Genomic DNA, 12,763 nt, shown 5'->3' on the forward strand with positions numbered 1-12,763 from the left:
GGGGGGGGGGAGGAGAGTTATAGGTGACACGAGATCAATGAATACGATGTTGAGATGTCGGAAAGAGCAATGGATTGGTGAGCTAGAGCCAGGGCATTGGGCGGCAGCTCCACCAACTTACGAATACAAGCGCACAAGCCGCAATTCTTGTGCAGAATCTCGTGGCCATGATGGCATAGGACTTTACTGAATGAAGCTGGGCTTGACAAAGCGAAATGGGCGGTTTTGATGGAATATGGATCACCTAGTACCTGAGGTAGGGGAGTGGTTGCAGATTGCAAAGTCTCATCAACTGCAGTACATACCGTGATATTGGATGTTCATGTTGATAATGGGGCTTATGATCCAACCATGGCAGCTGAAAGTCTGAAACGAGGGTACTTGTTGATAAATCTGGCCGCGAACACTGACCGTCAATTGGCATTGTCACTTCACATTTGCATTGGATGCATTACCAGGGCATGGCAGGGTACCCCGCGCACTTGATGATTGGCCTTGTCGTGGATGAACTCAACATCAAGAGCCGAAATAATGATAGGTTTCAGCATCATGGTCCATCATGACCACCTACCACGTCCATCGCCCGTCACGGATGGCAATTATCATCCTTGGAAGAGCATTCTGGGGGTCATCAGCGACCAAAAGTTTCGTTGCGGTTCACAGCCTACACCTAGTAGAAAGTGAGATATGCATAAGAGCGTCTTGGTTTGAGCAGCCATTTCCTGTTTATCTACGGATACAGCACACTCAGTCTCAAACCTTGGACCACGCCATCCATGCCCATGTCTGAATACGCACGCCTTGATTCTTCTCATCCCCGAAATGCCAGGCCCAGCGGGGGGGAGCCCTCGCCCCTTGACATTTTCCTGCGGCCATGCATATTTATTCAGCCGAGGACCAGTAAATCGCAGGGTAACGAGCACGCAAGCCTGGGTTGGTTCATTCAATTGGCTTTGCCAATCGAGATCTAATCTACTACGCGTTAGCCCTTCTTTGTGTTGGGTGAAAGAGTCCGGTTTTGCAGGGATTTCCTCTTAGAGATGAGGGAGGCTTTCTACTTAGTTTGTTTCTTTTCCATTAGATGCCCGCCCGCCCGTTGGAGATTTCCAGCCAAGGTACTAGGGTACCTACGCCTACCTCCCTATAAGTTCAGTGGAGGTTTGGCTGTTTGACCCAACTGTAAGTCCGTATGCACGGGCAGACAGATCCATTCGATTGGATTGCGTCTATGGCTGGTCCTGCACTAAAAAAAAAAATTAAAAACCCCCCCCGGTCGCAGCAGTCCTTATGACGACGACAATTGATGGGATCCATGGATATGAGATCCAACCCGACCTCAGACCATACCTTACTACCTACCCAGGTAGGTATGATTTTCTTTGCTCTTCCATTTTCCTTCCTTCCTTTCCTTTCGACTTTCGACCTTGGAGTCTTTTGTTTGACTTTTCCTCTGGAATTAATCCTAGCCAACCCCTTCCCTTTCTCTCTTTCTTTCCTGCCCCATCCTCTTCTAGATCCATCGCTATTCCGGCGTCTGTCAGCTCATATCCAAGCTTGGCTCGTGGCTCAAGACGTCCACCCATCCATACATTATCACCACTCTAGGCACCTCTTTTGTCTTACTTATCAAACTCTCCTTTTCTTCGTCTTCAAAAGACTTGACCTACGACTCTGTCTCTCGCTCCTCTTCCCTTGTCGTCTCCGGGACCACCGGATCAAAAGCTTATACTCACTCACTCGCCTCGTATTGTTCAAGTCTCAAGCCTCCTCCTGCTGGCTCTCGTCTCGACAACTTTTCTCCCGTTCTGCGTTGCTGGGCATCGCCTTTGCTCTCAACCCCCCGTGCCTGGCAGTATATCAGCATGCCTGCGACTGCGATCTAGATCTCACAAGTTTCTCTGCTCCTCATCGAGCTGGCCCGTCTTTTCTGCCTCACAACGACGTCATCTTGAATATTGGTCTCATCAAAGCCTCTGATTCAGTCCCTCGCCGCCGATTATCCGACCGAAATCTCAGCTCGTACCGTGATAACTCCCTCCACGTACACTCCATTTGCCTCTACCGGCCTGTGCATTCTCATCCTTCTTCTCTTCCTCCTCTCAGGAGTTCTGTCTTGCGTGACTGTCTGCAGTATCTACAGTACATACCTACCCACCAAGTGCATCTCCGGCCACACTGGAACTAGTTGTACATGGCGCTCAGCTTCTAAGCACATTCCTCAGCCATTCTTCAACAACGCTCTACCACCGTCAAACCCAAAATATCAGCACTCAGCGATCGAGTCGACGCCAGCCGCATCCGCATCCACATCCACGTCCCGCTCTGACTCTTGACTCTGACGACAACGCATGCGGGGGCTCCTTTCACCTTGACTCGTTCAATATTTTGCGACATTGCATAAGTGTAGCCGAATGAACTGAGACATCTTGACGTCGAGACGACCCTGTCATCCTGTCACCCAGTCCACGGTTCACATCTCTAATATCGTTTTCGGCCACTTTCCAAGGAACCCTCATTTGTTTTCGAATTGCGAGTGTGGTGTCGTGTGCGTCTCCCCTAACGGCATGCTCGCCATCTATACATACTGAACCATTTCTCTATCTCTGCTGATTCGGGGAACTACAATTCTCGAGCCTTGAAAGCCAGCGACAATATTGTGGTAGTTTCGTCCCGGAGTTGTCAACATGAACGCCGAAAAGTGGAAGAGGAGGACTCTTCCCACCCTCAAGACGCCCCCTGTACCAATTCCTACCGATAGTAATAAGGGATTCGATAATGTCGACGGAAAGAAGCCACGCGTTTTCTCGAAAGCGCTTCGTTCTCTTAGCAATTCCTCGATGGAATCCATGTCACAGAGCCCATCTCGAAGCTCCTCCTCCATTCGACGTCTACAGAAGACACATTCAGGTTCAGGATCCATGATCGACAGGATACATCGTCGAGTATCGATAGCTTCACCCATGAGCGCATCCGCTCCGGAATTCCCATCAGTTACTCCCGAAGTCCCCTATTCCTCCATGGAACTTATACAATACGGACCACTGAAGACCGATGTCTCGCTTCTCAAGGCCCGCGCCGAATACCTAGTTCTTACAGATACCTGTTTGATCAAGTTCGGGAGTATGGAAGGAGCCAGATCTGCTTTCCCACAGATAAAATCGGGCAGCGGGACACTGAAGCCCAGCAGTGCTCATCACAATTCTCACAAGTCGTCTTCCGACGTGCGGATAGAAATACCCTTGCGATCCATCGTTGGCGTTTTCAATGAAGAAGGTTCAAGCCCTCGATTTGGCGTCGAGATATGGTGGTTCTCCCAGTGGCCAAAGCTTGCGTATTCCAAGGCCCATCTATTCTTCATGTTGCCCAAGGACCGGGATGACTGGCTGGCCAGTATTCAACAGGCTTGTAGAATGAGCCACAGGCGAGCTCCTTCTCCCTCCTTGATCCCTGGCAATTTGAAAGCGAGAATCAACCATATTGTGGAAACCACTGAGCCAGACTCGAATGCCAATGCCTCCAAGATATTGACTTTTCCCGTGGTCAAGCGTACAATAGGCTCGCCTCAGAAGGCCAATTCTGCTGATGAGTCTCAGCACTTTGTGGATGGCTCGTCCTTCTACATCGTCATTGGGCCAGCCATGGTGAATTTCCTCGAGGGTCTCAAGGCAGATATGCGACTACCCCTGGTGACCTGCGCATAAAGGTGCAGTCCTACGGTACAGTCTCACTCATGCGATTCCGAGCGTCTGTTGCGTCACACGAACAAAGGTTGGTGATGAGCTTCCGGTAAGTCCCACCACACCATACTTCATCACTCCATGTTCTAATGTAGGGCTAGGTTACCACTGGGCCGTGAGAACAGACTCGAGCTTGCTAGTGTACATTACAGACATGTTATCGAGGCAATGACAAAAGTTGACCGAGAATTGAAACCTATGTGGCCACAGCATTTGCAAAAGGCAATATTCGATATCAAAGGCCTTCCTCCGCCACTTCAGTTGACATCTGGAAATGATTTGGGAGGCCTCGAGCGAAGTTTGCACGCCTATTGCGCTGCTTTCAAGGTCCAGGTTCCAAGATGGACCATCGAATGGAACACTCCCTCTCAGCCCGCATTTCGCCTTTTACCTCCTAGCGCACAACCATATTCTACATTACAATTACTTGCACTATTCCGAGCTTTGCGTTATAACAGTTACTTCAAGGAGCTCTCCTTCCGCAATATTGATCTATCAGGTATCGCAGGAAAGAAGGATTACTCCCATTTCGGCGACACTATCGCCTACACATCACTGAACGGGGTCAAGATATCTGAAGAGCATTATGACATTTTAATGCAGTCTTCTGTTCTCAGTCAAGAGATGCATGCCCTGGCATTCTCCTCGGAATCGATCCGAAGTATGGACCTGAGAAATATTCTTGGCCCACGAAGCACCATTGGCCGCTCCAAGGACCCTGAGGGCGCCCGGAGAGTCAGTTCCGAGGTTCTTCGGCCCATTCTTCTGTTGCTGAAGCGTCAAGCGTGTCTTTGCCACAGCATCACCATGTCTGGCAATCTCATTGCATCAAGTGACATTGAGGAGCTGGCAAACTTACTCGTACTTGATGAGGTGTACATGAAGAAACTCGATCTATCTAATTGTGGACTTGGCGATGAGGGTCTTACTACACTCTGGGCCGGAATTCCAGGCCAAGGCGCCAATCTTCAGCATATCGATACATCCGAAAATCAAGGTACGGTCAAATTCGAAACCATCCGGGACTCGCTTAGTCAACTACGAGCCATAAGAAAACTGAACATCGCTGGCAACACTCGACTCCCGTTTGATGTTCCTTTGTTTGAGGATCATGTACTGAGTTCATGGAGTCTGGAGGAGCTTGACTTATCCGGCATTTCTGTAAGTCGACATAGATTCCATGCACGGACTCGCAACTAACAGAAGTTGAATAGCTCAATAGCCCAACTGTGGATATTCTGACTGCATATCTGGCGTCACAGAACTCCGAAAACCTCAGAGTGCTTCGCCTGAGTAAATGTGGTCTGACGGGTGCTCAGATAGCCCAGATGTTCTATGCCATGGGCCAGGCTCGACAAATTACATTGTACATCAACGGCAACCGCTTAGATGAGGGCATAGATGATTTGTGTGCGGTCATCAGCGAATGCTTTGGCCCTTGGGGACTATTCATGCAGATGGTGGAGTTTGCCTTGGAAGCTAACTACATCAAACTTTTGAAGGCATTAACGGCTAACCGAACCATTGAATGCCTGAGTTTGGCGGGTACTGCTACTCCTGACTCGGCCAGCGAAACGGCCTGTAGAGCTCTTTCGGATCTTTTCTCTCAGAACCATACGATTAGGTTCCTTGATCTCTCTGGATTTGATGCCAAGCTGGATGAAGGCCGTCTTGGAAGAGAATTCTCCAAGGCTTTGAGTGGACTAAGGTTCAACACACGGTTGGAGCACCTTCGCGTGCGAAGCCAATTGCTAAACGTGAACATCGGAGACCTGGCTGAAGCCATCTCTGCTAATAAAACCCTTCACAGTCTTGACTGTGAGGGCAATGATTTCAATCTTTCTAATTTTAGACATCTCGTCCGACATCTAAGTGACAGTACGACGATCCGCTACTTCTCGGCTTTCTCGGATCGCGATCTCGCCCAGACAATACAAAAGTCGGTGGACAACGCCGTGGCTACGGCGACCTCGGCGCGCAGACAATCTATGATCTCCAAACTGCGTCACGAAAAGGTGCCCCAAAGTATTAGTGAGCCTCTAGCACAGCAGCTGCGAGATGGCTGGGAAGACGCAGTCCGAACCCAACAAGAGGTTCTGGAAAGAAACCAACTCTTGTTTGAAGAAGGCGAAGATGGTCGTTATGACTCAGGCCAAGATGGCTATATGTTATGTGACGGTGAAGAAGACTTCTCTAAAGCATTTGGCGGCTTAGCTCTACGGGCGTTCGAATCCAAGAAGGCTATGACTCGTCGCGCTTCCAACCCTTATCTGAACAATAAGAGAGCCAGTATGATCTCATTGGGCCCGGCTCGTTTGGTCAGCGCCGAACCAGGTGCCAGAGTCACAAGGTCTTGGTCAAGATCTTACTCAATTGTGTCCAGTGAGGGGGGTATCAGCGCTGCAGAGAGTCCAAGCACAGGATCAGCGATCCCGACACCTCCTGAGCCCGAGAGCCCCGTAGAGAAGGAGTATCTGGTAGAGAATCAACAAGGCGGGAACGAAGAACCCCTCGATTACGAATACAGCTTTGCAGATCCGCATGATCCCGACTTTGGGCTTGAACTGCGAGCCCATCGACGATTCTGGAGTGATGAAGCTGGCTGCATCGAGGAAGAAGAACATGGAGTACAGTTTGAAGAACGGCACAACTGAGATGAGGACAACGAACTCTAATGGACAATTGAGTGCAGAGAAGGTGGCATTGTGGTCGACTCTATTCCGATCATTCCGGAGTTCTTTTTGTGATGTTCCTTAACTTGGGATAAGGGGGCAGGCGTCTATGAGTTTCTGGTATGATTGTTGGTTGGTGTTTCATGCAGGTTTTGCGTATAAGTTACTCTTGATACCCTTCGCTAGTTTGAGTTTTTAGATGAGTCGAGTTCAATATCAGTCTTTATTTGTCTCAGTTTAAGCTACATTTTAGATATCCGTACTATGTACTTGCAATGATGGGTTACCTTATGTATGTGCCCCATGTTCAATGCGATGCATATGTCGGTACCCAAGAAAACACAATAAGCGTGCCCGAAGGAGAGTCTAAGCCACCCCAAATTGCATAGGTTGGTTCATTCCCCTGTAAAAGCCCACAGATGCCTTGGCCGGCCACTAGAAACGCTCCAACTGCAGTCTCCATTTGGGGACAACTCCACTACCTACCTTAGTACTATGGAAACCTACCTACAGCAACCTGGCCAGGCTCGAGACCACGACGCTCGTCATCACATCCAATACGAAGCCACCCACTCATTCTCACTCCTCCATCATCACAGTTCGTGGATGCCCTCTGTCCACTTCACAATTACCATCTGAGGGCCGTCCAGTCCTTTAATATTGTATTCCGCATACTTTTATTGCATTTGTTTTTAACTTTCAACCCTTTCCAGTGGAGCTTTCACGCTCCAGAGAGCTCCAGTCTCGGTTCCTCACAACCCCCGAATTTAGCGCCTCCTCGAACCTCCCAGACGAGCTTTTGTCCGTGGTCTTGCGAAGGAATCAACCCGTAATGTATTCCAACTCGAACGCCTTCCTAGGCGGTAATAGCCAGCGTCCTGGCGGCCAGCAGCAGCAATATGGCGGAGGATCCTTTGGTAATCTGGGTGCTGGCCAGCAGCCTGGTCAACCCAGCCCCTTTGCGCCTCAACCTACAGGCTTTGGGCAAGCACCTCTGCAGCAGCAGTATACGGGCTTTCCAATGCATGGTCAAGGTCTACAGCCGCAGCAGCCCCTTTCAACAACAGTTTACGGGATTTCCGGGACAGCAGCAACAACAACAACCCCAGCCACAGCAGCAGAGCTTCCAGACAGGTGCTCCTGCGATGCCGTCGATTCCGCGTCAGTTCCAGCAACAGTTCCAGCAGCAGCAGCAGCAGCAGCAATCCAGTAGCTTCTCCGCCTCGCCTCAGCAAGCTTCTGGGCCTTCAAACCCACCACCAGCGCCGATGAAGCCCCAGGCTACCGGCTTCACCGAGATGGCCGCGTCTTTTCAGACTGGCGGTACTGCGAAGCCACGAGGTCGACGACAGGAGAAGTCGCAGCCCAACAAAATCCCCAATATCCGTCTCTCCTTCATCACAGCCCAGGACCAGGCCAAGTTCGAAACCCTGTTCAAGTCTGCTGTCGGAGAGGCTGGCATGACCATGTCAGGAGAGAAGGCTCGGGATCTGCTTATGAGGTCAAGACTTGATGGCGACTCCCTATCGCACATCTGGTAAGAAGAAATCTCTTCGGGGCGTGTTGTTCATTGTATTTGCCCGTGGTGCTGACAAGTCTCAGGACTCTTGCTGATACCACTCGTGCTGGCCAGCTCTACTTCCCCGAATTCGCACTCGCCATGTACCTGTGCAACTTGAAACTGACTGGCAAGCAGCTGCCACCTAACCTGCCCGAGAACATCAAGAACGAGGTTTCGAGCATGGTGGATATCATTAGCTTCAGCGTCGCTGACGAGAGCGCTCCTGGAGCCAGCTCTTCCTCTGCTCCTGATATCAGAAGCAACACTGCCACTCCACCGACCATTCAGCAGCCGCAACCTCAGCCTCAAGCCTCAAATGCACAGCTGCTTCAAGCGCAGATGACTGGGTTCCCAGGACAGCAGACAGGTTTCGCTCAGCAACAGGGTCTCCAAAGCCAGCAAACAGGGTTCCCTGGGATGACAAACAATCCTCAAGCCACAGGTTACAGCGGTCCCCGTCCCCCAATGCCCCCGATGCCCACGGGATTTGGCCAGTCGCTCGCTCCTGGGCCTGCAGGTGGTATGACTGCCCCTCTGAATGCTCAACCTACAGGACGGCCTGGCCAATGGGGTCTTGTCAATGCTCCTTCCACAGGCCTGCCTAACATCGATGCCCTCCAAGCCCAGATGATGCCTCAACAGGGCCGAGAAGCTGGAAACTTCACCACTCAGGGACTGCGAGGAAACGCCGTTATCCCCTGGGCCATTACAAAGGAAGAGAAGACCCGATATGATTCTCTTTTCAAGGCTTGGGATGGTCTTGGCAAGGGGTACATCGGTGGTGACCAGGCTATCGAGATATTTGGTCAGAGTGGACTTGAGAAGCCCGATCTTGAGCGAGTTTGGACTCTGGCTGATCACGGTAACAAGGGACGTCTGGACCTCGACGAATTCGCCGTTGCCATGCATTTGATCTACAGAAAGCTAAACGGTTATCCATTGCCTAACAACCTTCCCCCTGAGCTTGTCCCTCCTTCGACTCGAAACTTTAGCCAGTCCATCGGTACCCTCAAGTCAATGCTGCACGATGAGTCTGAATTCCGCACCAAATCAGGTGCCGCTCTGCTTCCGCAGAAGACTGGCGTTAGCTATATGAAGAATCGCTCATTCAGGGGCGCACCTGCTGGAGCCGTCGCTGGTCGGAAGGATGCCACCGTCTTCAAGAACGAAGACGAACAGTTTGGATATAGATCGAGCGCTCGTCGCAGGGTCGGCAACAACTCGCCTCGTCCCGAATCTCCTGCTTCTGTCGCCTCGAATGACGACCTGACCTTGGATCAGCTCAAGAAAAAGATTAAGGAGAAGGAGGTTCTCCTTGATGCTATGGATTTCGCAGATGAGAAGAACCATGAAGAGGACGATATCCTCGACCGCCGTGACCGCCGTGAGGCGGAGGAGCTCTATCGTCGCATTCGTCGAATCCAAGAGGATATCGACTCTCATCCCGATGCTGCGCTTGCAAGTGGAGACTCCGACGCTGAGCGAAGAGCTCTCAAGCGCCAACTTCAAAATCTTACTGACAAGGTTCCCGAACTTGCTTCGCAGGTGCGCAGAACTGAGAAAGCTATCATGGATGCTCGGTTGGAACTGTTCCGTATCAAGGATGCCAAGGCTCACCCTGGCAGTGGTGCTCCTATTGTAGGAACAGGACCTGGCGGTACAGTAACTGAGTCGGATCGACTAAAGGCCAGGGCCAAGGCCATGATGCAGCAGCGAACTGCTGCATTGACTGGCAAGAAGGTTGATGTCGGCACTGATGATCTCGATGCGCCTAAGCGCCTCGAGGAAGAGAGCATCAAGGTAAAAAATGAAAAGGAGAGCAACGAGCGTATGGTTCGTGATGTCGAGGAAAGTGTTCGCGACTTTGCGCACGGTATCGAGGACAGTCTCAAAGAGGGTGGCCACGACAACACTAGCGAGCACGAAAAACGCCGCTGGGAGGACGCACTCGGTGTCGAGGATGAGGTTCGAGACTTTATCTTCGACCTTCAGCGTGAAAGCCGCAGCGCTCGACTTCGTGCTCAAGACAAGCGGCCCGCCCGGGCTTCGGCACGCACTGAGGAAAGTCGGCCGGAACGTGTCGCTAGTCCTAGAGTTGAGAGTCCCGTCTCGACCTCTCGTACGGCAACTCCTCCTGCTGGAGGCTCATATTCTTCATACAAGACCCCTGAGGAGAGAGCTGCTTTTATTAAACAGCAAGCTGAACAGCGAATGGCTGAGAGGTTGGCCGCTCTCGGTATCAAGGCCCCGACAAAGCCCGGCGAGACAGCTGCGCAGCGCATCGAGCGAGAACGCGCTGAGCGAGCTGCGAAGTTACGGCAAGCGGAGGAAGAGGATGCCCGTAGAGAAGCCGATCGGGAGGCTCGTCTAGCTGAAGAGCAAGGGATCCCACCTCCTGCACCTGAACAATCCAAGGCGGAGGCCAAGAGGCCTCCACCTCCCCCTACACGACACCGCGGTAAGCCAGAGGCTGATCAAGAGGCTGCAAAGAAGGTTGAAGAGGATGCTGCCGCTAAGCGGGCCGAAGAAGCACGACTTGCCCATGAGCACGAGCAGCAGCAGCGCGAGACGCAGCAGATGGAGTAAGTGTCGAATCTGAAGGGCCACGTAATGATTGATTTGCTAACCCCGTTTCTAGAGAAGACGCAAAGGAACAGGAGGATGATCTTGCCAAGGAGCGTGAGGCTTCTGAAGCTCGTCTGAAAGCCCTTGAAGAACAAGTGAGACAAGGCAAACTTCGCAAGGAGGAAGAGAAGAAGCGGAAGAAGGCGGCCATGGCCGAGGCCAAGGAGAAGGAGGCCAAACTTGCAGCGCGGCGGGCAGAGATTGAGGCTGCGCGTCAACGAGAGTTAGAACTTCAACGGCAGCTTGAAGCTATGGAAGACAGTGATAGCTCGTCCTCGGATGAAGACGCAGGTCCTCAACAAATCACTCCTCAAGCTTCTACGCCCACCAGGAGCGACAGTCAGGTAGCCAGCCAAGAGCTTGACAAGAAGCCATCACCGCCCCCTGCTGCTGAGGCAGTTTCGCCTTCTCCTCCTCCTCCAGCGGTTGTCACGTCGCCTCCCAGTGAGACCGAGAGTAAGAACCCTTTCTTCAGGATGATGTCTCAGTCGACCGAGGGTACACCCGCTGCTGCCCCTCCGGCACCTTCGGCTACGAACCCTTTCCATAGGATGGCCCAGAACCAGGAAGCCAAAGCTCCTTCTGGCCCCGTCTCGCGTCGCCGTGCAGACACTGACGACTGGGGTTCTGATAATGATGACAAGGACGATGACTCAGACGATGAGCGACCTGGTGGTGGTAGTGCAGCTCAGCTGGCTTCTATGCTATTTGGCACAATGGCACCTCCTCGTCCTCTCTCCGCAGCCGGTAGGGAATCGGCAACTGCTAGTCCTGTGGCTACCAATGCTGTGACTCCTGTCGCACCTCCTCCGCCTCCCCCGATGCCTAACACTGGCTCTCCGGCTCCGATGATTTCTCCCCCACCTCCGCCTCCCATGCCAGGAACTGACGTCCCTTCGGCACCACCGCCCCCACCACCAATGCCATCAGTCGGTGCCCCTCCTCCACCTCCTCCCCCCATGGGTGGTGCTCCTCCGCCTCCTCCGCCTCCCGGCGATGCACCTGCTCCTCCTTCCGGTGGCGGTCGTCCAGCTGGCTTCCTGAGTGAGATCCAGTTGGGCAAGGCTCTCAAGAAGACAACCACCAAAGACAGCAGTGCAGCGGCGGTGGCTGGACGAGTTTTGGATTAAAGCCATGCTTTTTGGGGGCATATCTTGGAGAAGGAGACAGATAATTGCTGATTATGAGTTGGGACCCCGAGATAGGGGAAAGGTTTAGTCAAGGAAAAGGGGATGGCTATTTGTGTTGATGCGCGTAGAGCTAGCTAGTTAGTAATGTGAGTCCAGAAAAACGACCTTGTCGTGACTCTTTTTGGGTTTTCTTTTACTCGCTACGGCTTGTGGGACTTTTTACTTGCGACTACATATTTACTGTGCGGTGCTGTGAAGTATGCTACTATGTGGAGGAACGTCGTGAACATGCTGTGAAGCCAAGATCGAAGCGCGATGCCGCTTCACGATAAAGATAATAATACTAGGTCGTCGGGGACGAGGCCTCGTGCTCCGGCTTGCGATTGTCCTGCGTTGGCGTCAAAAAGGTCTCAGTCAGGTCTCAAGCCCCTTTCGTCAATTCACGATGACATTGTCTTGGAATTCGGATATAAGTCAGCACACGCACGAAGTGGGCATTGAGAAGGGAGTTTCAGTCTTTGACAAACCCGCGAGGTCGTAATTGGCATTACTCGGCTTGGCGGGAATTACTGGCCAAGTTGACAAGGCATGCTGCGAATGTGAGTGAGTGTGAGGTGCGGGAGGTAGTGCATGTGGACATGTCAATCTAAATGAAACATGTAAAGATTCGGGATTAGCTAAACGAGGGCGCGAGGATGTATCCGTACTCTGTATACTAGGTACTGTAGGTACGGAGTACAGACAGGGTCAGTTACGGCGTGTCAGAGAGCCGAGAGTGTGCGATGTGATGTGCAGACTCTTCCATTCCTTGCGAGTCGGCATGCCTTGGAAGGCGAGATATGTGAAGGCATAGACTACTCTATAGAGATCATGAGATGACTGCCAGGGATTGCAGAAACCCGGAATGACTAAGTAACTGACTGACTACCATACTTGGTGTGTCCACGCACCAAGCTCCCGGCATATGTATGTATCTCGGCCCCATCTCTCTGGTCGAAAGAAACTAATTCTTGAGTCTTTCTTCCAAGGGAGAATCCA

At 51.9% G+C, this 12,763-nt stretch overlaps 4 protein-coding genes across 4 annotated transcripts in view; 3 read left to right on the forward strand and 1 right to left on the reverse strand.

Annotated features, from left to right (window-relative positions):
• Positions 1–324, reverse strand: part of FVEG_08248 (hypothetical protein) — a gene marked incomplete at its 5' end in the record, with an annotated part of 2,219 nt that extends 1,895 nt beyond the window's left edge. Inside the window, 2 exons of the mRNA XM_018897114.1 lie at positions 122–244; positions 306–324. Coding sequence (XP_018754691.1) covers positions 122–244; positions 306–324 — 142 coding nt within the window. The remainder of the gene's footprint in view (positions 1–121; positions 245–305) is intronic.
• A 2,360-nt stretch (positions 325–2,684) lies between these two features.
• On the forward strand, positions 2,685–3,701 carry FVEG_08249 (hypothetical protein; the record flags this gene model as incomplete). Its single annotated transcript, XM_018897115.1, has 1 exon — positions 2,685–3,701. One exon carries the CDS (start codon positions 2,685–2,687, stop codon positions 3,699–3,701), a length of 1,017 nt encoding a protein of 338 aa, XP_018754692.1.
• A 29-nt stretch (positions 3,702–3,730) lies between these two features.
• FVEG_08250 (hypothetical protein) lies at positions 3,731–6,391 on the forward strand (the record flags this gene model as incomplete). Its single annotated transcript, XM_018897116.1, has 3 exons — positions 3,731–3,786; positions 3,839–4,898; positions 4,952–6,391. The coding sequence occupies 3 exons, from the start codon at positions 3,731–3,733 to the stop codon at positions 6,389–6,391; spliced, it is 2,556 nt and encodes an 851-aa protein (XP_018754693.1).
• Positions 6,392–6,924: 533 nt separating this feature from the next.
• Positions 6,925–12,348, forward strand: FVEG_08251 (hypothetical protein). Its single transcript, XM_018897117.1, has 3 exons — positions 6,925–7,946; positions 8,012–10,552; positions 10,609–12,348. Exons 1-3 carry the CDS (start codon positions 7,309–7,311, stop codon positions 11,723–11,725), a joined length of 4,296 nt encoding a protein of 1,431 aa, XP_018754694.1. The 5' UTR covers positions 6,925–7,308; the 3' UTR covers positions 11,726–12,348.
• Positions 12,349–12,763: the final 415 nt, after the last annotated feature.

This window comes from Fusarium verticillioides, chromosome 3 (genome assembly GCF_000149555.1).
Source record: "Fusarium verticillioides 7600 chromosome 3, whole genome shotgun sequence".
NCBI lineage: Eukaryota > Fungi > Ascomycota > Sordariomycetes > Hypocreales > Nectriaceae > Fusarium > Fusarium verticillioides.

Coding starts and splice junctions, on each gene's coding strand:
- FVEG_08251 (XM_018897117.1), top strand. CDS start 7,309: ATGGCGGAGGATCCTTTGGTAATCTGGGTGCTGGCCAGCAGCCTGGTC. Junction 7,947..8,011: donor GACTCCCTATCGCACATCTG/GTAAGAAGAAAT, acceptor GACAAGTCTCAG/GACTCTTGCTGATACCACTC. Junction 10,553..10,608: donor CGCGAGACGCAGCAGATGGA/GTAAGTGTCGAA, acceptor CCCCGTTTCTAG/AGAAGACGCAAAGGAACAGG.